This window comes from Sphaeramia orbicularis, chromosome 8 (genome assembly GCF_902148855.1).
Source record: "Sphaeramia orbicularis chromosome 8, fSphaOr1.1, whole genome shotgun sequence".
Taxonomy (NCBI): Eukaryota; Metazoa; Chordata; class Actinopteri; order Kurtiformes; family Apogonidae; genus Sphaeramia; species Sphaeramia orbicularis.
This window is the reverse complement of record NC_043964.1, coordinates 44,086,455-44,111,722: the sequence shown is the minus strand read 5'-3', so window position 1 is coordinate 44,111,722 and position 25,268 is coordinate 44,086,455. Positions and strand designations below refer to the sequence as shown.

Below are 25,268 nucleotides of genomic sequence, written 5' to 3'. Positions count from 1 at the left end.
GTTTTTTTTCCGGCCACGTGTGATGGAAATTGACACCCATTACTCTGAAAAAAAAAGAAAGGAAAGGAGCGGGAATAGGGGGATCATAGGAGGATTAGTGGTGAGGTGTGGTGATGGTTTCATGTCTCATCATCCCTGCTGCTCAGCTCAACCGCTGCTGTGATGTATGACAGGAGCTGCAAGGGAATTAATCATCACAGAGTCAGACTCACAAAGACACAGACACTTTATTGGTGTAACCGAACGATTTATTTAGTCTGTATCTGTGTGTGTGTGTGTGTTACAGAGTGTGTAGACTTGTATTTGAAGAGAAATATTCTATGGACATTTACATTTGTTATCATCTTATGTGTATGTGTGTGTGTGTGTGTGTGTGTGTGTGTGTGTGCGTGTGTGTGTGCGTGCGTGCATGTGTATAAAATTGTGTGTTGACATGTGATTGGCTCTTCTTGTCCCATTCAATGGCCTCATGAGTCCCGTGGGTCTCATCAACCCAACTGCCACTCTCTCTGTCTTTCCACACACACAATCATTTGCTCGGCACCATATGGTGACACACCCCTCTTTCCTGCAGTTGGAGGGGTCAGGGGTCACACCCATGATGCATTGCTTCAGCATGACTAAGATAAAATGAGCATTTTGTGCCTGCTGCTCTCTGTGACTCTGTATTTTGCTCAATGGTACGTTTATGTAACAGCATACACATCAACTACTTAAACAATAATTGGACAAAGTGTTGTGTCATCTGTGTGTGCTAGTACATTTGGAGATGTGAAGGATTGCTTTGACCTGCAAGGGTTGGGTCACGTGACTACAAGCAGCCACAGAAGATGGCAGGCTAGTTTTCAGTAGCCCAGCTGACAAGGTTTTCATATATAGAGGAGTGTTTCAATGGTCAGTAACTTTATTTTTACAACAGAAAATAAATTGTTAGTTTTTGTTGACATAATGTTTTTGAAATACACAATACAATGCATCTCCCAATATTTCTGCGATGGATGGTGATTAATATTAGCTTTGAGATCAAATAGAGGCGAGCATACCCCATCTTCTCATTATAATTAAATTACATTTAAAATATCCAAATATACAGATGGTGGAGTGAAACAATTTCATATTATGGTGAAGTAACTAACTCCCTCCAGAGTATTATCCTTTCACTAAAAAGGGCTCTTTTAAGCTGTCTATATAATAATGTTTTGTGACATGTAACATGTTAAATGTAGAAGTTATTTAAGACGTGAAGGATTGCTTTGACCTGCAAGTGCTTGGTCACAGGCTAGTTTTTTTTTTTAGCTTAGCCTACCCGACTATGTTTTAAGTACAGAGCAGAATTTTTTAATGAACATTAACTCTATTTTCAATCTAATAAGTTCTGTTTTTTGGACTTACCTTATTGAATTGCGCAATAAGGGTTTTATTTGTGCAATAGGTTTTATTTATTCCTCTGTAAAGTGCTGTTTGTTTTGTTTTTGTACAGTTGTTCCATGTCTTTAATGTATTCCTTGTATTTTATTCTTCTATTTTGATTTTGATTTATTCTTCTGTACAGCACTTTGGTCCTCTGTGGTTGTTTTAAAGTGCTTTACAAATAAAGTTGGATTGGATTGGAATAAAATAGACTAAAACTAGTAATAATAAATAAAACCAATGTAGAGTTTTTCAAACTCAACATTAATATCTAATTTTTATGGATTAGAATTAAATGAATAACTTCCAAAAGTACAATGCTGAATAATGTATTTCAGTCCAAATTGTGTCCATTCAACTGTGGCTAAGTATCTCGCTAACCCCCCCCCCCCCCCCCCCCCCCCCCCCAAAATGTTACAGTCATTGTTATGTGTACTGTACTGTTTGTAATGTGTTTACGATACATGACACATTACATATTGAGAACACATCAAATTGAGGCAGATGTATGAACTATACTATTTCACAGCGATCAGAGAGAGTACATGTAGAACTAGTTTACATGCGCTAGTGCTAACTGGACTGAAGATTGAAGCACTCCTCTGCTTCCCTTCATAAGTCAATGTTATTACAGTCAGGCTACTCATATACTCAAAATGAAGTATATATTTACATAAAAATGAATCCCACCAGACTGTCTGGTTTATGGGACAGCCTCATCCCTACCCCTCAACCCCTCCACCTTCCCCAGCTGTCAGACCCATGTCAGTTAGTCAGTCACTGCTGCAGATGATGACTGGTCCAGGCTCCGTCTCCTGGCAGCATGACACCACTTGATTGATCCTCCTGTTGTTACTCTCCAGGGTCCTCCTCAACACCACCATTCTTCTTTTCAGTGTGTTCACAAAACGACTAGCCTGGCAGTCTCCTCATCCCGACAGAGCGGCAGTGTGCTTTATGCGCGTACAGCTCAGCAGCTATTGCCATTTTACTATCACAAGGGCATTTTTATACAAAGATGACATGAAGGACACAGCAGCATGGGAGCTTTAATAGTGAAAAAGTTTGTCATATGTTAAGAAAAGGAGTTCCAGGAGACAGAGCTCATCTCAGTTGGCTTTAGTGTCAGCATAAAAATGTTGAATGGCCCTATAGCAGCATCCCACAGAAGTTATTGTAATTGTCTAAATTAAATTGTGCCTATTAGTTCAGGTCCAATGCAGTGGGTTTTAGATCTGTGTATGAAATTAAAACATAACATGCTCTGCCTCTGTGCACATATTTGCCTAAGGTTTATTTGATTTTGCAAATGATGCATTGGGAATGACAGTGATTCAAAACATGAGGCAACATGGGGAAACAGTTCCCTGGAGTGTGTGTCACATATATTACACATTAATTGTATGAATGTAACCATAGGTAAGGTTGTCAGAGTGAACATGCATTGACAGAAATAGGCCATCTGCAGGTTAGATATTAAAGAACCTAGCATTAATTCATAACTAAGCAATCTCAAGGCAAAATGACCTTACATAAACATTAGATATTACAAGTAACCCTTCAGGAAGTAAATCTGAATAATCATAGATGTTTGTACAGCCTTGCTCTTATTCTCTGTCTGTTTTTTGCCTTCTTTTACACAAACACATACTCTTATACACTCCTGTCACTGTGATAACCTGAGACTAAAGAGGATCAGACAATCATTTATAAGCTAAAATCTCAGCCCCCCCCAAGAGGATGTGGCTAAACCTGGATAAAAAAAAAGAGAGAGCAGCCAAACCTGTCACAGAACGGCAACAAATATAGTATGGGGAATTGTGTTGCTTTCTAACCTTTGATTTGTGGGCATGTCATGTATGTGACAGAGCCTCCCATCTGCTGTCAGTCAAGCCTTTGCCACCACCAGACTTCATTAGTGGGACCCGCAGAGCATTCAGCTCAGAAACCGCAGCTACACACCCGCCTGAGACCATTTATTTTTTTTATTTTTACATGCTGTGACGTTGGAAATGTAATCATGCAATGAGTAATAAGTGACTCTTGGATTCTGACTCTCTAATTATACCCACCGGAAAACCAAGTAAAGATATCAGAATATGGTGCATTCACAGGTACAGCATATATACAGATAGATAGAGAGACAGAGAGAGTCACAATATTAGATTTTGAGCACATTAAAACTAGCAAAGTCTAAATTGAAATTGGGAAATTAGTTGTCTCCTGGTGCCCTTTTCACAAATTAAAGTGGAGGAACAGCTGGGGAGGAGAGGATTATAATGGAAATTCAGGCTGAAATGATGTGGCAGTGATTAATAGGAAACATAATATATAAGTGAGGGTGACCGAGGATTGCTTTAATGGAATTTCCATTGGGTTAATAAAGGTTGCATCACTTGAGGATTTAATAATGAGCTGGGGATATCATCAGTAGTGTGGATTCACTGCTGATCTGTCTTTGCTGGTTCGGTATTTTCAAGCTATGTTTATTCTGTGGAACTATAAACCAAGAGAAACTGACACATGAGGAAATGTTTATGGTGCCTGTTTAATTCTTTCAGGCTAAAATAGTGATCCACGCTTTGTTTATGTGCCCACAGTTTCTTTTATTGTCTTGACATGCCTGAACATTAAAGAGCTCTGCAGAGGCACATCAAGTAGACAGCGAGCAGGTGTTCACAGAGGTGGATTTATAGGCAAAACAGGGAGACTCTGCTATGAGATTTTTTCCAAATGTCTTCCAAATGTGTATTTCGGCAGGTTGTAACATTTTTATTTCTGGTACTTTGGGGTGTCTGTTGCTTTATAGTTAAGAATTAAAGAATCTTGAACTACTTGGTATATCTTTATGATGGTACATTTTACTGACATCAAAATTATTTGCCATAGCTCAGTACAAGGTCTTCATGAAAAGTCTCAAACTTGACGCATGCAAGTGCTGCATGACTTCTACTCATTTAACTAATGTAATCTCGATTCTGACCGTTTCTATGTCTCCTTCCACTCTGATTTCCTGCCTTATCTCAACTGTCAATTAAAATCAAACTTTAAAGCAGAACTTTAAAGATTTAGGGCTGGAGATCCTAAAGCTTTGCATGTATAAAAATGTGTGCAAACTCATTGCACACCCAAAAAAATGTACCAACTGATTTACTAACAGTGCGAACTATGGGTTGCGTCTTTCAAAGGTGCAAAATAGCGCGTCTGCATCCAGTTAGTACGTTTGTCACAATGATTATGTAACATGGGGTGTTTACACGCAAGTGTGTGTGAGCTGGGAGAAGAAAATGTAAATATATTAATATAGCACACGCAAAGTGATTTATCAAACCTGAAAGCAATTTTGCTCATAGAAACTGCATCTATATTTAACAAGTCTCAGAGGGAGGTGCAAACGGTTTGTATGCGTAATTGCTCACACATGGCTGTGGTTGAAACGATGAAACAAGATGCAGAGAACGCATTTTTCACCCTTGTGTGAACATTTTTGCATTGATAGAAAAAAAAATAAAACATTTGCCCCCCACACACACACTTTACACACACTGTATGGATTGTGATTAAAAATATGCACCAAAATGGGGCTACAGTGTGACAGTCATTCAATCCAACAACCCCTTGGCCCCCCACCTCTAAAATGAAAAATACATGAATGAATGAGTCATGCAATACCTTCTATGACAAAACTCCTCCAACGTTACATTTCCTTGCATCTGGATCATTCAGCGCACTGCTACCATTAGTGCTGGTGTATCCCAAAGCAGTTTTTCCAGAGTGTTGTCTCAGGTAGCACATGTAAAATCCTCATTTAAATAAGGCAGTCTCCAAGACTTTGGACCTGTTGACATTTGCACAAGCAGTCTTAGTAAATCACCCGCAAACTGCGGTTCAACCCCACACACAAAATTCTAGATTGCGCACACAAATTAGTACACGCAAATTGGGACCTTAGTAGATCCAGCCCTTAGTTTATAAAATTTGGAGGGATAAGGAGAATCTATTTGCAGAAATTGAATAAAATAATGACTATTAGTTTTTGTTGCCTTAAAATGTGTTTTTTATACACTGGTTCCCATATTCAGATATATTCTTCTTTTATTCTTATTCATACACATCAGTAATCACCTTTTATCAAGTGCAATATTTAAACACTGAATTCCAGTGGCACTTTATTCATCAACAATAAATCACATTGTTACAATCATTTCACCAGAAAAGGTACCAATATTTTATTACAACTTAATGGGCAACAGTTTCTCTACTAAGGGAACAGCCTGCCTCCATGGACTCCATCATGTTATTGTAGTAGCTCCAACCGCCCTTCCTCTTCTTCTTTCGCTGAATAGATGATGACTACCAGGATTAAGGTGATCCACTCTCACCAGCTTCAATACTATCCGTATATGTGTGGACCAGAGTTAATATCCTGTAAACCAAAAAAACCCAAAACAGACAAAGAAACACTGGATCTAATGAGACTTCTGGTTTTTTTTAGCATCTGCAGTAGGGTAGGGAAGGGTATCATTAAACATTTAAGGATGGTACTAGTCTTTCTGCTGGTTCGACAACCAGTATCAGTAGGTCAGGCTAGTCGTTACGGTTCACATTGAGAAAAGAACTGACTGGTTTATTTTGTCATACTATATGTAGCGTACAATAGAGACAAATGGGACATTATATTAGACTTTTTTTTTTTTTATTTCAGCCAGGGGTTAGGGTTAGGGTAAGAGACAAAGTTTAAAAGTGCAAAGGAGGTAAGTGATGTTTCCAATGAAGAAAAGTGAACAAACAGACATTTTCTGCCTTTTTATCCTCTTTTCTTCTGAGCTTTGCTCCATGTTGTTTGTGTTGACCCTGGCATCATGTGTGTCACAATAAGCATTCATGTGAATCAAAACAGTGGAACCAGTGAAATTAAGAAAACAAAGTTTTGATTCAGGAAAAGTGTAACTGAATAATTTTTTAAACTGATTTGAGTCGATTAATCAGTTAATTGTTTCAGCTGTAGTTTTCTTAACACCTCATCAAAACTAGCGCTGTGAGCTCTGTACTCTCAAGGACATATTTTTTTCTGGTTGATGTTATATAACCATTTCTTTTTTAAAAATCATGTATTCTCTTCTGGCTGTAACAGATGCTCTGTAATCATCGTCCTCTTGGCTTTGTACAGTTAACCCTTCTCATCACTTAATGCCTCTTGCTCTTGTAAGTCATCTCCCCCTCTACTCAGACAGCTCAGGGTCAATTAGCCCGATCAGTGAAGGACAAAGTGAAGGGATCAATGGGTTGAATATTCAGTTGTCCTTGTAATGCCGGATTTGTTTCTGTTAACAGGGAATCCCCTGGGACATGTAGGCATCATCCAATACACACGGTAGTTTAAGATCATTGTATTTTTTAATGTGGCGTCATTTCCAGTCTGGTTGGTTTTTCCTTAAGAGGTAGACTTAACCTTATGGAAGATGTGGATGGTGACTGACAATCTAGAAAACCTCTGTGCTGTGTTGGGGCTTTGTCCTTGTAATCCACAGCTCTCAGGCAGCCACAGCATGATTCATACTTGCTGCTTCAGAGGAGATCAGTAGCAGCGCGCACACACATATAGGCTCACTCACAAACACACCGATGCAGAATCCTTATGTGAAGGTTAACCTAATAACTGAATTGACTGTGGTTACCAGGCGGTCAATGCGATGCTAACAGCATCTTAACAATGTTACCCAGCGTGTGACAGGAGAGGGTGTGAAGCGGTTAATTGTATCGGGTACTATACACTACGCAACAACACACACATCAGACACTGTTTGTCCTTAGTGTGAACAGAACAGACATAAATGGAGCTGAACACCCTGAATACTCTAGGATAACGCTCCAGGCCTCTCCATCTCCCCCCCTGCTCCACCCTTGTTTACCCCCCTCTTCCTCTCTCTCTCCCCTCTATATCTCAGTGTGCAGGGTTTTATAAAGAGCCGGTTTATGCTGGCATGAGATATCTGGCTCTGCTTATGCTGTTTTCATTGGGTGCAGTGGGTGTCTGCTGCTGTTTCAGCCCAATGTTCCCTGTCCATCTGGACTCTGGAGATGGGAGGAGAAAGAGACAGACACAGGCCGGATTCACACAGTGGGAGAAATTAATAGACCAGCTGCTTTACAAACAAACATATTCAAATCAATAATTTACTTAGATGTGAATAACACAATGCACCAATGTGGTACTGGGTTCTAAGTGGTAAATCTGTATTTTAATGAGTGTGTATTTATCACTGTGGCAAAACACTCGCCATGTAGTAATACTGTATATTGCTGCATATTAATATGGGGGTGGGGGTTATTCAATCTAAAGCTTATGCAGCCATGAATCTTTAATGTCACATTTAATCCTAATCCTAGTATCAGAATTTGTACTTTTAAAAATATATTTTTGATGCTTATGGTAGTTTTCATTATGCAGAACTACACTACCCAAACACCATTAAAAGCTGTACCAACAAGAAATACAAATCTTCATTTAAGAGACACTAAAAGCCATGCATCTAGTGATTTAATCCATTTCCCCCCACTTTTTAAAGAAATCTTTCAGCTATGTGCATATTTTCAATTTTTTCCTTTTCTATTGCCCTACTACAGGTATTTTTGCATGATGGACATTTTTCTCTTTATTAAGGCCTCATATCCACTCATGAACAGCACACACTAGGTCACTACAATGGAAAATGAAAATTTTGGAAAACTGATTTGAGTTTATCTGTGTGAAAAACAAAGTGATTAATGGTATCACACCCCAATTTGTAGATAATGAATAATGTAATAAACCACACCTAAAACTAGAGTTGGGTGATATGGGTAAAGAATTAAATGTCTTTTTTTCTTTCTCTTTTCCAATGTTTTAGATTATTTATGATTTTAAATCGATTGCTTTCTGGCTACATGAACTGAAGACAAAGCTCAGCTCAGAAATGCTCTGCACTATATGCCTTAAAAGAGAAACACATTCACAGTTAATACATTACCAGAATTTTTGTTGAACAAGAAAGGTCTGCAGAGTAATAATGGAGATTTTGCGATGTGGATATTTTTTCATAATTTTCGGAAAATAAAACAATGAATTAATTGAAATATTGCTCAGCTCTACCTGAAACACCAAATATACTGTAAGTCATGTAATAATAACCATTTCTTGCATCATCGTCATCATCAGCATCATAATAATAATAATAATGATGATGATGATGATGATGATGATGATGATAATAATAATAATAATAATAATAATAATAATAATAATAATAATAAACATACACACAATAGGCTATATAGGATTATAACTAGTGCTGGGCAGCAATTAAATTTTTTAATCGTGATTAATCGTGTGGATTTCTGTGATTAATCATGATTAATCGCATAGTTATTGGGGGGGGGGGGGGGGATTTGCCGGCATCAACAGCGTGTATTTCCTTTCAGTGATATTTCAGACTTGAAGTACCCTAGTGATAAAAATAATTCCACATTGCAGTGCTTCTGAACAACTTTGTCCTTCTCAACCCCACCATCTGAAGAAATTTAAAATGAAAATGTCCATGGAAAAGACCGGTACTTTTCTCCATGTTTATGTCCACACCAGTTTATTTCCACTTGTGAGTGACTGACAGGAGTCTTAAGCCCACTAATAAGTACTAATACTAATAAGCCCAATAATATGTGATGTTCAGTTGTTAAAAGCAACCAAAGGGGGCCCTCTAGTGGTCAGAACAATTTGTACTAACGTATGTTTTGTCCTTGCGGTGTTCCCATAGTCAGTTCGGACATAAGAAGAAACTAACAGACATGTTTCGTTCACTCTGTTTGGCCCGAGAAACGTTTGCCTGTGAGTGTTTTATGTTCAGATGTTGTAAGAATGAATAGTATTGAATATCTCGGATGTGAACCTTAGTTGCTGGATAAAAAGACGTTGTAAATCTTACATTAATCTGTAATTGCTAATCGTTAGCGTGTCTATGGATTTTCCCATTCAAGTTAGTATCGAGCTACCAATCTTTTTCCCCATTCATTTAAATGTATAATGTCATGTAAATGCATGTGAAATTATTTAGCAAACAACAGATTGATTGATACATACAGGCGTTGCTTCTGCAGGAGTTGAACAAAGTTTGATTTAGCATTACTCAGAAAGTTCGCTCTTTTCTCCTCTCAGCCACACCGGCACCGGCGCTTGGTGCGTGTGGAGCGCCAAAATAAAAGCATGAGTTCAAAGTAAGAGTCCGTATGTATAAATGAACTAAGACTTGGTTGAAAAGCAGAACGGCATTAACGGGAGATTAAAAAAAAAAAAAAAAATTGTCGGCGTTATTTAATGAATGCGTTAACGTGGTAATAACGCGTTAACTTGCCCAGCCCTAATTATAACCAAACAAGAGAATAGAAAGTAAATGTAATAAATTAGATAAAAGCAGGAGTTATGGTACTGAGTATACATATAGGTGTACAAGTCAGTGAATTACCTGCTGCATCAACACATTTGGAGAAAGAAAACAGATGTGTAGTGATGTTGTGGTGACATGTTTTCAAGTAAAATAACTCAGTGACAGACACAAGCCTCCGCCTCTGCTACATCCAATTTTATCCACAGTCCACTGTGTCCTCAGTTTGAAGTAACAAAAACAATGGTTTTTCTGAGTGTTTGAAGAGGGTTATTGTCATTTTTGTGTTGCAGTGTGGAGAGAGATATCTAGTAAAATAAAGGTCATGTGGACAAATTTATTTAGGTAAACTGAGTATCTTTGGCTTGTGGATCAAACAAGATATTGTATTTGAGGATGTCAGCGTGGGTTTTTCCATATTTTCTGACATTCTTTAAATCAACAAATTAATCTACAAATGAAGTAATCCTTAGCTGAAGCCCTAAAGGCAAGTACATAAAATATTAACAGAAAGCAAAACAAATGGCACTGTGGGAGAGTGCAAGTGATGAAAAGTGGGTAAAGAGGTGGTTTACTGCAGAATAAAATCAACAACATAGCATTGTATTTCATTGTCATATGATATATTCACATACTGCTGTATGCTGACATATATGTATATATATATATATATATATATATGTATATATATATATATATATATATATATATATATGTATATATATATATATATGTATGTATGTATATATATATATATATATATATATATATATATATATATATATATATATATATCTTCAATTTTTTTCTCTTCCTGATCTCTTTTTTTCTTCTTTCTTTGTGTTTTCCTCCAGAAGGATTTGCCACTGCCTCGCAAGAACAGCAGGTGAGTGTTACCTTCGTTCATCCCCCTCCCCTTGCCTCTTGTCCCCCTGCCATTTCTCTCCTCTTTGGGGAGGGACTGCATGCTTCCTCCTTGTAGAAAAACAATCACAACACCAACAATAAGCCTACTGCTGCTGTCAATAAGGTCTGTCCCCTCCTGAGCTTGCAGTAGACCGGCAGGCTTCCTCAGATGGTTCTCGTGGCGTGGAGTGTTAGTCCTTGTATGAATAAGGAGGAGGATGCTGGTTGTCTGTTGGAGTCTGATTAAGGCCAGCCGGGAGTGCTGGATGCTGTCCATGGTGCTGAAAGCCATTCTGCCTTTTCCCGTCGCTCAGCCTTTCACTGCCCCCCACCCCCCACTTCTTTCCCCACTGTTTAGCTTGCAATCGCTTTGTGTTCCCCTCTTGTTTTCCATCCATGTGCCTCTATTACCTATCCCTTGGCTTCTATCTCCCTCTTCCACATGTGTCTGGATGTCTTAGTCACATGGCTTATCCCACCTGAGGGTACCAGAAGAATGGGAATGGATTCAACTCAACAAATGTATGAGCTCACTCAATTACCCTGGACAAAAATAAAATAAGTACAGAATACAGGGTTCAATTTGTGGATATATGTTAAAAATAACAGTGAATAAAATCATAAAGTACATGAAGAATTTCCAAACAAAAGGACTTAGTTTTCATTGGGTTTCTGATTAAAAGTGGAAAAAATATAGATACAATATGATATGTGAATTAAATTTCTTAATTAAGACAGAAGAGTATCCTCTGAAAAGTTATAAAAGACAAAACCAGATTAAAACAATGTAAAGAGGCAACAAGACAGACATGATGTGAAAGATGTAGGCAATAACATATACAATGTAAACAGATTCAAATTACGTGAACGGATAATGCCAAATACTGTCACCAAATACTTTGCAGAATACAATTTTACATAAAAACTTATAAAACAAAATTTACTGTAATTTATTTTACAATGAATAAAAAGAAAATAACAACAAAGCTTTTGCATCACATAAACTTCAATAGACGTGAGGAGAAAGAGTAGTAATACTAGTCCACTTTATTGCTGATATTTACCTCCGCCAAGCAGGTTATGTTTTTGCCGGTGTTGGTTTGTCTGTCTGTCCGTGTGCAAGATAACTCAAAAAGTTATGGACGGACTTGGATGAAAATTTCAGGAAATGTTGATACTGGCATAAGGAACAAATGATTAAATATTGGTGGTGATCGGGGGGGGGGGGCACTGATCTGCCTTGGCGGAGGTCTGCACTCTCAGTGCTTTTGTAGTTATATATATTTTCTGGTAAATCCAAAATTTCTAAATTTCCTTTTCTTACTGACATTTCCTATCTGTGCACTGACAACAGAACAGAAAAACAAAAAAAAACTAGAAAAGCACTCGGAGAGCGTAGACCTCCGCCAAGGCAGATCAGCCCCCCCCCTCCCAATCACCACCAAAATTTAATCATTTGTTCCTTGTGCCAGTATCAACGTTTCCTGAAATTTTCATCCAAATCTGTCCATAACTTTTTGAGTTATCTTGCACACAGACAGACAGACAAACCAACAGACAAACCAACACCAGCAAAAACATAACCTCCATGGCAGAGATAACAAAATAGATACATAGCAAAAGTAGGACTATTGTTAATATTTTAAAAACCATCCTGAAATTTCACAAGTCATGTTTTCAGATGAGCTCATGTCTTATTCAGTGGAACCAGGCCACACATCCTCCCCTGTTCTTCACAGTTTTCTTCACCTGAACCTCAGACTCCACTATAAAAACTCAGCCCTTTTGTTTTCAGATAATCCTTCAAACTAATCTGAGCATAAAATATATACAGGATTATACTATACATAGTAGAGTAGATCACAAATACAACTGAGGGAGGGCAACAAGATCATGAAGGAATCAAAATATGTATGGTTACTCAACTTTATCTTTTTCTTTTCTATAACACTTTCACATTAAAATATCTTAAAACCACTTGATCAATGTTTATATATATATATATATATATATATATATATATATATATATATATATATATATATATATATATATATATATATATGTATATATATATACACAGTACAGGCCAAAAGTTTGGACACACCTTCTCATTCTTTGCATTTTCTTTATTTTCATGACTATTTACATTGTAGATTCTCACTGAAGGCATCAAAACTACGAATGAACACATGTGGAATTATGTACTTAACAAAAAAGTGTGAAATAACTGAAAACATCTCTTATATTCTAGTTTCTTCAAAGTAGCCACCCTTAGCTCTGATGACTGTTTTGCACACTCTTGGCATTCTCTTGATGAGCTTCAAGAGGTAGTCACCTGAAATGGTTTCCTAACAGTCTTGAAGAAGTTCCCAGAGATGCTTAGCACTTGTTGGCCCTTTTGCCTTCACTCTGCGGTCCAGCTCACCCCAAACCATCTCGATTGGGTTCAGGTCCGGTGACTGTGGAGGCCAGGTCATCTGGCGCAGCACTCCATCACTCTCCTTCTTGGTCAAATATCCCTCACACAGCCTGGAGGTGTGTTTGGGGTCATTGTCCTGTTGAAACATAAATGATGGTCCAACTAAACGCAAACGGGATGGAATGGCATGTCACTTCAGGATGCTGTGGTAGCCATGCTGATTCAGGTTGCCTTCAATCTTGAATAAATCCCCAACAGCGTCACCAGCAAAGCACCCCCACACCATCACACCTCCCCCTCCATGCTTCACGGTGGGAACCAGGCATGTAGCATCCATCCGTTCACCTTTTCTGCGTCGCACAAAGACACGGCGGTTGGATCCAAAGATCTCAAATTTGGACTCATCAGACCAAAGCACAGATTTCCACTGGTCTAATGTCCATTCCTTGGGTTTCTTGGCCCAAATAAATCTCTTCTGTTTGTTGCCTCTCCTGAGCAGTGGTTTCCTAGCAGCTATTTGACCATGAAGGCCTGATTCATGCAGTCTCCTCTTAACAGTTGTTGTAGAGATGTGTCTGCTGCTAGAGCTCTGTGTGGTATTCATCTGGTCTCTAATCTGAGCTGCTGTTAATTTGCGATTTCTGAGGCTGGTGACTCAGATGAACTTATCTTCAGCATCAGAGGTGACTCTTGGTCTTCCTTTCCTGGGGCGGTCCTCATGTGAGCCAGTTTCGTTGGAGCGCTTGATGGTTTTTGCGACTGCGCTTGGGGACACATTCAAAGTTTTTGAAATTTTCTAGACTGACTGACCTTCATTTCTTAAAGTAATGATGGCCACTCGTTGTCTTTACTTAGCTGATTGGTTCTCACCATAATATGCATTCTAACAGTTGTCCAATAGGGCTGTCAACTGTGCATCAACCTGACTTCTGCACAACACAACTGATGGTCCCAACCCCATCAATAAGGCAAGAAATTCCACTAAGTAACCCTGACAAGGCACAGCTATGAAGTGAAAACCATTTCAGGTGACTACCTCCTGATGCTCATCAAGAGAATGCCAAGGGTGTGCAAGGCAGTCATCAGAGCTAAGGGTGGCTACTTTGAAGAAACTAGAATATAAGAGATGTTTTCAGTTATTTCACACTTTTTTGTTAAGTACATAATTCCACATGTGTTCATTCATAGTTTTGATGCCTTCAGTGAGAATGTACAATGTAAATAGTCATGAAAATAAAGAAAATGCGAAGAATGAGAAGGTGTGTCCAAACTTTTGGCCTGTACTGTATATATATATATATATATATATATATATATATATATATATATATATATATATATATATATATATATTATATATATATGTATATGTATGTGTGTGTGTGCGCGCACACACACACACACACACTTCCTATATATTTATTCTTATAATGCAATATCTCAACAAAGCCCTGAGGGCATGTCATCAATGCCACAAACTCAAACTTGGACTCAAAGTTGAACTGATTAGATTGGTCAAAGTCAATGTGACCAGAGGAACACAAAAGAGCACAACAAGATAGCAACTATAGTGGACGCAGATTTACCAGTCGCTAATTCTGCTGGAACCTTTTTTGATACACCAGTTACCACCAACTAGAAATAAACTAACAATTATTTTCTCTACTGATTGTATTTTTGAGAAACCACAAAATGTGTAATGAGAAGAATCTGAGTAATCAGAAAATGTGTTTGCCAAAGCCCAGAGTGACGTCCTGTAATGTATTGTTTGGTTGCAAAACAAAGGGATTCAGTTTACTGTCACAGACAACCAAAGAAAAGAGAAAATATTCACATTAAAAGCATCAGGAGCCCAAAGGGAAAAAAACAGACTCTGCAGCTCTCTTCTCCTGATCCAGAACAAAAGACTAAATGTAAATATGACTATAATATAGATGAAACGGATGCCCTTTCATACTATGAAAAAATGGAAGCCAGTTTTCCAAGCTCCAACGTCAAGACACAATAAAGAACAACAGAGTCAGATCCAGTTCATGATCAGTTAGTAAAGGTGTCAATTACATATTCTACCTCCCTACCTGTCTGAAAAATCTGCAACATGGGGTAGATTTTCAAACTGAAAACAAAGACATGGAGTAGAAGCAGAAGTCTCATATGCCTTCAGACCACTAGAATTATGATTTTTAAAGTGTTGTTTTTTTTTGTTTTGTTTTGTTTTTTTTGCCCAGTCACGCAAAGATGAGAATGAAAGAATGAGATAGAATGCAATAATTTAGACTTTTTTTTTTCTTTAAACACAACTCAAGTTGATTATGACTTTATCAAAATAGTGGCCTCAGTAGTAATTTACTTGTGAATAATTGATTGATTAGCCAGCTCTACCAACTATCTATGCACATGGTACTGTAGTAGCTGTGTTACCAGATAAGTTAACTCATCTAAGTTAACTGTCAGCCTTGACAAGAAGTGATGTTAGTGAATGAATACACATCACTGAATGTAATTGGAGGGAAACTGTCCCTGTCATCAGCCATAGCTCTAAATACAACTCCAATGATCCCATGCTACTTCATGACATCATCAAAGTACACATTTTGTTCTAGTTTTGACTGAGAAAACCCTATTTTACTATTAAACCTGATGGTTTTCTCATTTCTCTTCTCCACTACATTCCAGACCTGTGTGTGTGTACATTTGTGTATTTAAGTGGGCAGTCACAGCCCACTGCCTCTGTCCCCACCCTCATCTGTCGCCCGTATTCCCATCGCCCTGCCCTATCCATCTTCTCCCACACTAGCCCCCTTCGGCCCCGAGTCATCATGGGTAATCAAACATGAAATGAAGCTGCACACCAACTCTGTTTGTGTCCTGCTATCCATCTCACTTTTGTCCTTCTCTTCCCACCAACTGCTTCCCATTTTACCCATCATGCCCTTGTCTCCTGAGACGTGTCCATCTCCCTCACATCACATCCCATCCCATCCTGTCTCACGTCTATGGGACGCCATTGGCCTCAGCATCCATTATAGATGAATCTAGTGGATTTGGCTTCACGTTCAATCTGCTTTCTGCATCCATTCATGGGTAAACACCATACACCCATTCAGACTTGACAGCAAACACAGGCACCACACTCTTATGGATCTATGTTTTCATTCAACATCTGCTTCTCAGTTACGTAACAGCCCATGTGACCTTGTCCCTGAGTCATGTCTTCACTCTCTGCCGGTATAAATTTTACCCCTCTTTACTGTCTCTTTCATCCATTCATGGGATCGTAGCCTCCAGTAAAGGCTCTTAACTCTACATCAGGTTCTTTCATCGCTCAGACAGTGAGAGCACAGAAAAGAGAAGGAAAAAACTCACAAAATTACTCTGTGTTCTGCTGCACCTTAGCCTTGAGAAAATGACCCACAATCCCCTGCCGCCCTTTGTTGCTCTCTAAAAGACAGACTCACCCTCCCTCTTCCCTTCATCTCTCTCTCTCTCTCTCTCTCTCTCTCTCTCTCTCTCTCTCTCTCTCTTTTCCTTTCGTTCTCGGGCTTGCTTGCCCAGACAACACATACACCAGCTCACTTGTAAAGGTTGTGGCAGCTACGCGTGCATTGCGATGACATTTCCCAATACCTGCTGCTCTCTGCCTTCTTTTTACCATCAAAGCTCAGCCACTGCTGCCTCTCCTATTGCTCTGAGCGCCACCCTGGTACTCACCATGTTCCGACGGACTAAAAGGTACAGATTAGAGTAGGATTTGGTCTGTAATGTGGGTTCTATAGTGGGGCTGGCTTTCATTTCTACATGTAATCCTGTGTTTTCATTGAGTTTCTCTGTTGCTCAGCCTTGACTCTGTGCAGTATTGGTTACATCGAGGCTCACGCTGACGGTGTGAATAGTGTCTTAGGTCACTGTTTGTGCGTGTGTCTGAACTGGTTTTAGATTTCTACTGTGTTCTGCTGGGGTTTTTTGCTGGAAGTCTTGGCAACTGTCACTAACGGTCTGGTAGCTTGTGTTTAAAGCGGCTCATGAGTGCAGACAATAGATGAAACAAGTGAAGTGCACTGATTTAAAAGCTCTGACAAGCAAATATTGAAGAATAATTCTCCATTATTTTAGTATCCAACTCTGATACTTTTATGGAATTGCTTTAAATGAGACAATATTTTCCAGTGATATCATTTTTTATCATCATTGAGTTTGGGTCTTTAGGGTATATTTTGTTTACACTCTCAGCCAAGACACTTGTTTTACTGAATTTTATTCATGCATAATTTGATGTTGAACAAATATTTTTATTATCATATGTTTTACCTCTATTGCTTGGCAAGTTTGTTATGTTTTGACCACAAAGAAAATTATTTAGCATTGTTCTCATCTTGTTATATTGCATGTTCATTTGCATGAATAAGAACACAGACTATACTTCATCTTTTTTATTTTGACTTCAGGTTTTGTCTTGTTTCATCTTGTTTTCATTTTGTTTTTATCTTGTTGCAGCTTTTAGGTTGTTTTTTGTCTTGTTTTGTCTTGTTTGAAACCATTCTGTATCTTTTATGTCACTTTTGCATCTATTCAATTCAATTTTATTTGTAGAGCTCTATATCACAACAAGGTTTCCTCACAGGGCTTTACAGAATTAACATTGTTTTCATCAAATGCATATTTTATCTGGCTCCTTGCAGTTTTACAAAATACCAAACATCAGACTTTCAAATTGAAAGAAAAAAATATTTGACATTTATCATGATAACTGTCAAACATTTTTATCATGATAATATTTTTGATCATGTGGCCAAGCCCTCTCTTGTCATTTAAAACCTAATTTCAATGCGAGTGAGTAAATCTAATCAGGGCTACATGCATGTCTTTTATACAATGTTATTTATGATATTATATGAACAGACAATTTTATTATGCTGTAAAACTAGTTTGAACTAAACAAACCATAGTACTGAAGCAGAAAAATGAAGTCAAACCAGACTGTGACAAATAGGTCCATTTTTTGGGAGGGGCTTGAAACTATTTTGAACATATTAAAAGGCTGAGGATATGTAAAATAAAACTGAAGATTTGGGCTCTAACTGATTGATCCAGAATTGAAAACTGAAAACCTTGAGATTGACTCCATCCTGATCTAAATATAACATGAACTAGCTGAAAAGCTGTGACTGTGAGTCATGATTTTGATGTTTTCCACAGATTGACAGGTAGAGTGATTCACTGTCTGAAATGGTCAGAGCATGATTACATCGACCAAATATGAGTCAGATGGAATCTTAAGTATTTAATGGAATTTTCTGGAGTGTGATTCATTGAAGATGGTAGATGTTTTTCTGAATTTGAAGTTTGTTTTTGCCATGTTTGTGCAAGACAATACTAAACTGTATTTATAGCTTTAGTTTGATCAATAATCCAACACTTTATCACATTTTTGAGGCAATTGTACCAGCGTTACTTTCCTTTGTGCTTGCAGTTGATACTTCTAATAATTCTGATGCAAGCAGCCTGAAAATTTGAGCTGACATTTAAGCGTCAGGGGTTTCCTCTTCAGCAGCAGCGGTAGTGAATGTCACACCGAGTCTCTCATAGTGACTTCATTCACCCCTGCTGATGTGGGATTAAACCAGTTTATATTACAGCCCAGACTTGCTGTCTATGGAACACCTGAGCCCAGACACACAGGCGTTTTTTTTGTTTTTTTTTTATGCCTGCTATACTTCCACTCAAGTCCAAGAGGAAAAGTGGAGAAAATCTTGGATGTGATCTGCATATGGTATGAGATCTGAGGGTAATTTTACATTCTCACTAGTTGCTTGAAAGTTTAGTTACTAAGGCAGCGAGACAAGGATACAAAGTCACAGCGAGCACCGATAAGAACAAGAGAATGGGTGATTAAGGCGATGAAAGCGAAGGAGGCTGAAAAAGCGGGAGGTTGCGCAATAGGTGAAGTAAGAAGAGAGTGCGTTAGTGTTGGGCCCTGGGGTGATCTGTGTCTGCTCTTCCATTAGGGACCAGCTCACTAAGGTTACGTGAGAATACATGGCATGCACACATGCTCTGACTGACTCTATTATTATTATTATTATTATTATTATTATTATTATTATTATTATTATTATTATTATTATTTCACTTTTTTTCCCGTCGGTTATTCCTCCTGATTCATTCATTCATTCTGCATATCATGATCAAATGAGAAGATGATAGTATTCTTTTAATTATATAGTTATGTCGTCATGGTGAAAATGTCTGTATCAGTTTTCATAATTAGCACAACAAATGTCAAATCATTGTTTCTTCCTCTTTTCACACTTACATACCCAAACATTCACCGCTGACCAAAAGCATCTACTGTTCTAAAATGTTAATTAACTGTTGATCCACTAATCCCATCAATACTAAATTTTTATGGTCATCATTTGGATGTTCAGAGGCTCCGTAGTGAACATGGAAACACTGTCATCTTCTATGACATTGATTCACCAATAAAACCCATGGAGTTGGATAAATGACAGTGGTGTGAGACACTTGTTTTTATGTTCAGTTAATGATATTTTTGTCGGAAAAGTCACTTTTTCCTAATTTTTTTCTGATTTGATCTAACTACCTATGAATTCACTCTGAGCTTTTATGGACATCCACATCAGTAAATGAAATATATTTCACTGAAAAATCTAAAATACAGAGGATGATATTTTAATAAACTGTGATCAATCACAAAAAAAAAAGAAAAAATGGAAGTTGTAACAAAAATAGCTGTGGGTTTTTAAAGGTTAGTCTGATTTTAGCCTGTTTGTGAATCTGTATCCATTATATTCTTTATTTTGATTCAGTGTTGTGAAAGCCAGTGTAACTGTCAAAACATTAAATCAAGATAAAAAAAACATCAGGCGGATGGGAGTTTTGCTTACAGAAAAATGTTCCGAGGGCAGAAACTGTTGTAATTTGTCCAGTCAACCAACCAATCAAATCAGAGGAGAGGCAGGGGAAGTAAGCACTAAGCAGCTAACGGCTCTTGCCAGGATTATTATGGATTTATTAGGGATTATTATTGTGGATTGTAGGCCCTGTGTTCTTCATTGCAGGAAGGTAAGTGTATTATCCAGTGAAGAACAATTAACCAATTAGCACTTACTTCTCCTGCCCCTCCTCTGTTTTGATTGGTTGCTTGATTGGACAAATCACTTCCATGTCTTCCCTCAGAACATCATTCGGTAAGCAAAACTCTCATTTGCAAAAATCAGTGCAATGTGAGTCACGAAAACCACGTAACAAGAAATTTGTTTTTGTTTTTAAATTATTCATTAAAGACACAAGAAAAAAAATTGACAAAATATGTGACAAGATTTAAAGGGCAGAAAAGATTTAAAATACATAACTAGCTGAAAACACCCCAGAAACGATTTAAAAGCCATAATATGGGAAAAATGACATGATTATCACAACAAAACAAAAACACCATGAAAGAAGAAAATGGCAAGAAAGACATAAGTATAACAAGGTTTAAAACACATAGTCTCTGACTTTATGATTGAGTTCTTATTTTGTTCATTGTCTTCATAAAAGAAAGTGGAAATGTTAACAAAATAAACATGCTTAAAAATATATCTCACAATAATGATTCTTAACATGTTATGAAATCATTTTGCCATCAAAGGGTAAGGACCTCAGCTCCAAAATGAAACCAGTGTAAATAGATGCAGATAGTTGTTATACCATTGATGACCACTAGGTCCTGGCTCCAAAAAACATTGGTCCACAGCGAACTTCTCTATTAAATAGAATTTTTTTTTTACACCACTCACTCTGGTCTCATTGTTCTCATTTGGACCCTCTTATACAGGGGTGTCAGACATGCAGCCCACAGGCCAAAACCAGCCCACAGAAGGATCCAAACCAAGATATTAACAATCAAAGGTGTCAAAATCATTTTTGTTCAGGGGCCACATACAGACCAATTTGATCTCAAGTGGGTCGAATCAGTAAAATGCTATCGAAATAACCTGTAAATAATGACAACTCCAATTTTTTCCTTTTTGTCTTAGTGCAAAAAACTAAAATTATATGAAAATATTTACATTTACAACCTATCCTTTCACAAAAAAATTGAATATCCTGAACAAATATGAACAAACGGAAATGTCTTAAGAGAAGTAAGTGCAATTTTAAAAATATTCTGCCTGTTACTACATTTTTGTTATTTGTAGATCCATTGTGATGTATAAGTTGTAATGCACATGAGCTGAGGTGTAATATTTTTAAAACTCCTCAAATTTTTCTTAATCATTTTCAGGTTGTTCATGGTTTCTTAGAGGATAGTTTGTAGATATAAATACTTTCATCATGTAATTTTACATTATTGGGCTGAATGTTGCCCCTGAACTAAAATGAGTTTGACATCCCTGCTCTAACAAGTAATCTGGTGGTTCATTTATTTATTTACATTTTTTCTTTTATCTCAGGCCATATAGAAAATGTCTGTCATGTCATCTAGAATCTAGCCCCCCCCCCCCCCCCCGATAACCCAGATCTGACCCTTTTTGTCCAAATATGGTCTCTTCTGCTACAAACATCCAACATGATGTTTGGCCAAGTTGAAAATTACTTGTTATGGCAGTTCAGAGACTTCACAGTTCCACCATCCACGGATTATGTACAGTCTATAATTATGATAATTGTCAGTCATCATTGTATTATTGCCTAGCCTTTTAAAAGTGCTGTGATTTTTTTTTTTTTTGGGGGGGGGGGGTGTCCCTTGGGTGCTCTGTCTCAGGTGTAGCTGCAGATATTATACACACACACACACACACACACACACACACACACACACACACACACACACACAAACACCCACACTTAATCACACTTAGTTTTGTGCTAGGGTGTCTGTGCACATTGTCACGCAGCTTTTACGCACACATGCACACAATAGCTTCCACATCCCCCACTTAAATGCCTCCTCTGTAACTAAATCTGCCATCACACTTCACTTCACCAATTATGTGCAAACTGAAGGAGGCCAGTGTGAAGCCGAGGCACCTGAGCCGACGGTGGAGACTCTCCTTGTAAGTGCTGTAGCTTTCCCTAGAGGAGCCCGGAGTTCAATAACAGGTCGAGCAGAGTCCAGTAGAGTGGGTGCTACAACTCCCATTAGCACCTGATTTCAGTGAAGGACCCTGTATTTTCCCCTCAACTCAGAGTAATGGGACTCCTATTTTGTTTGATCTTTCTCCACTCCCTCTCAGGGCTTCTCTTACCGAAAACACTTCTAAAGACTCAGGCTTCTCAACAGCACTAAATTTACCCATACTTGATAGATATTGCTACTGTCGGCGGCTGTGTAGCCCCCCAGACTAAGACACTAGCATATTACAGGAAAAAATAACCAGAAAATAGTGTTACACACAGACAAGAGGAGCTGTCAGGGATGGTTGGAGCTCTAGAGGTGAATAACATAGAAAGAAGGAAGGAGTTTTTTTTTTTTTTAACAAAAAGGGGGTCATCATGTCTGTTCAACTCTTCTCGTGGTTGTTGTCTATTAGGCAAGGCGACGATTTTGACATTTAACACAATGCTCAGTGCAGCTGAGTGGAGATCTGATGGAGCTGAGTGAAGACAAGGTTCTGCCCCAGGCCCTGAATGGGACCATTTTAGCTTCTGTCCTTGCCTTTTCACTGCTGCTCATGTGACCCAGTAGTGTTAGATTTACTTTAAGAGAATTGCAGGGGCCAACCAATACATCCAGGGGGTCAACAGGAAATAATGCATTCTGTTGATTTACTGTACAGACACAATTAGGAATACCTTACTGCCACTTAAAACTATGTACCACATTACATTTAGCCTTGATATCATAGTCTAGCGCTGTAGCTAAACTGATCATTTAATAGTTATTTACAAAAATATAAAATGAGTCATCAGTAATTTAAAAAATTATATAAGTAATGCTTTGCCATCCTGGCAATGTGGCTTACCACTCTGAATTGATCGGCTACTTTAGCACACTAAAATTTTATCATGGAACTAGATAAATATTTATCAACTCCTCAAGTTAATGACTTTCTTTCCTCATCTCCCAGTCACAATTTTCAAGTTACCCTTTAATTAAATGAAATATCAGAAATACTCATTTTGGGTTAGTACTAATCATCAAATAGCATGCTGAAAAGCTAAACTACAATGCTATCCCTAGTAAATTAACGAGCTAACCCTTGTAAATTGAATTACTCCTTGAAATTGTAGCATACTAATTTACTAGCTAACCTTAGTAATTTAGTTTATACTGTAACTTATGCTGCCTTCATGCGCTATAAAAAATTATAGTAAATACTACTTATCAACTTGAAAAAAGACACCCCCTCATGTCATGTTTTCCACCCTGGAACTGGGAAAAAATTTAGATACATGAGATGCTGGGGTGAAAATAACCTTTGAACTTTTCAACATGGTGGAGAGCAACAAGGGATTCATCGCAAATGATAAACACTGCTTTTTATTAATGTTCTGCTGCTTTTAGCTGATGATTTTGCTCATTTATAGTATGCACAATTTGCTAAAAAACAATTTTACAAAAAGTGTTTTAAAAAGTGAAGATTGCATGTTCTCCTCATGTGCATGGGTTCTCTCTGGGTACTCCAGGTTCCAAAGACATGCATTAAAAGGTTAATTGGTTAAGCTAAATTGCCCATATGTGTGAATGTGAGAGTGATTGGTTATTTGTCTCTAGAAATGTCAGTGTATGTCCCTGCAACCCTCTCGAGGATAAAGTTCAGAAAATGAATGAATGAATGAATGAATGAAAAAAAAAATGCTGTAGCAGATGAATTAACACGTCCAAATCTGTTTTACCCAAGTGGCCGGTCATGATAAATTTCGTGTAGGTCATTTTTCATTTTGCTATGACAACAAAAGCACTTGAAATCAACACACAATTAAGAATTAACAAGTGGAAAGGATTATCTTCTCAATAGCACATCGAAGGCAGCATTAGCTTAAAGCACTGCTGTACTTTTTACATATGCTAGCTTGCACTTTTTTAATTGGTCAGCCTATATTCTGCATCGGAAATGTAGCTGAATTCTTTTTTTTTTTTTTTTTTTTTTTTTTTTTAAACAAAACAAGAAAAAAAAGTCTTTTGTTATATTGTATATTATGTTTTTAAATAGATGAACAGTGACATTTTAGTTACAGGCAGCCAAAATAACATAACCCAATGTCTATATTTCAGGTAGAGGTGGGCTATAGGTCTATATGATACAGGAAACATTTTTTGGAACAAGCTGGTGAGAACAGAGCTTGCTCAATATAGGAGATTGTGAATATGTATAAATATTATAACTCACTGACTGACTTGCCCAAATACACCTATTACCTAGCTATCTGTGAAATGTAGTCAATGATGCACACATGGACATTCCTAAAGAAGACTGAAGTCAGTAATATAGGCACAATACATCTAAAAACCTTTGGCTGTAGACCTGTTGTCTGCAGATCCACACAGAGGACAGAGTGTAAGGTAAAGTGTGTGGACAGCTGGACATATCGACCTTTTCAGGGAACAGGTCAATGTATTATAAAACAGTGAATCCTCTGGGTATCCAGCTGGAAATGTTAGAAATAGCTGCACCATACTTGATCACATGTGATTATTTTCTTTTTTAATTTGGGACCTGTCAGCCCTGCAATGAACTGGTGACTCATCAAGGTTACACCCCACCTTCGCCTTTAAGTAGCTGGGATAGGCTCCAGTGACCCCCATGACCCTAGTGAGGGTAAAGCGGGTCCAGATGATGAATGAATGAATGAATTTAGGACCTTCATTAAAGAATTCCTATTCAGAATTACCTCATTACAGTACACACAAATATGTCACGAAATACACATTATGTATTAAAGGTAATATGATAGGCATTCTTTGAGGCAGAAAAACGCTGCTCAACTTAATAGTTCAACTTAATAGTTCAGATCCATCCTTTGGATAATTACAATAATAATAATTAATATGTTTCATATGCAGCAAGTTAACATATCTTAGATGTTACAGTATTGACATGTGTGTTTATTCTTCACATTAATGCAGCTGCAAATGTAAGCTATGTTGTTGAACCCATTATGTG

General features: G+C 37.8%; 1 protein-coding gene across 3 annotated transcripts in view; it reads left to right on the top strand.

The window, feature by feature from the left end:
• mast1b (microtubule associated serine/threonine kinase 1b) overlaps positions 1-25,268 on the top strand; it is a 70,043-nt gene that overhangs the window by 2,389 nt on the left and 42,386 nt on the right. The window contains exon 2 of one of the 3 annotated variants that reach the window (XM_030140208.1): positions 10,685-10,713. In XM_030140208.1, coding sequence (XP_029996068.1) covers positions 10,685-10,713 — 29 coding nt within the window. Of the gene's footprint in view, positions 1-10,681; positions 10,714-16,719; positions 16,888-25,268 lie in introns of those variants that run through there. The other 2 variants (XM_030140207.1, XM_030140206.1) reach the window with 2 other exon arrangements.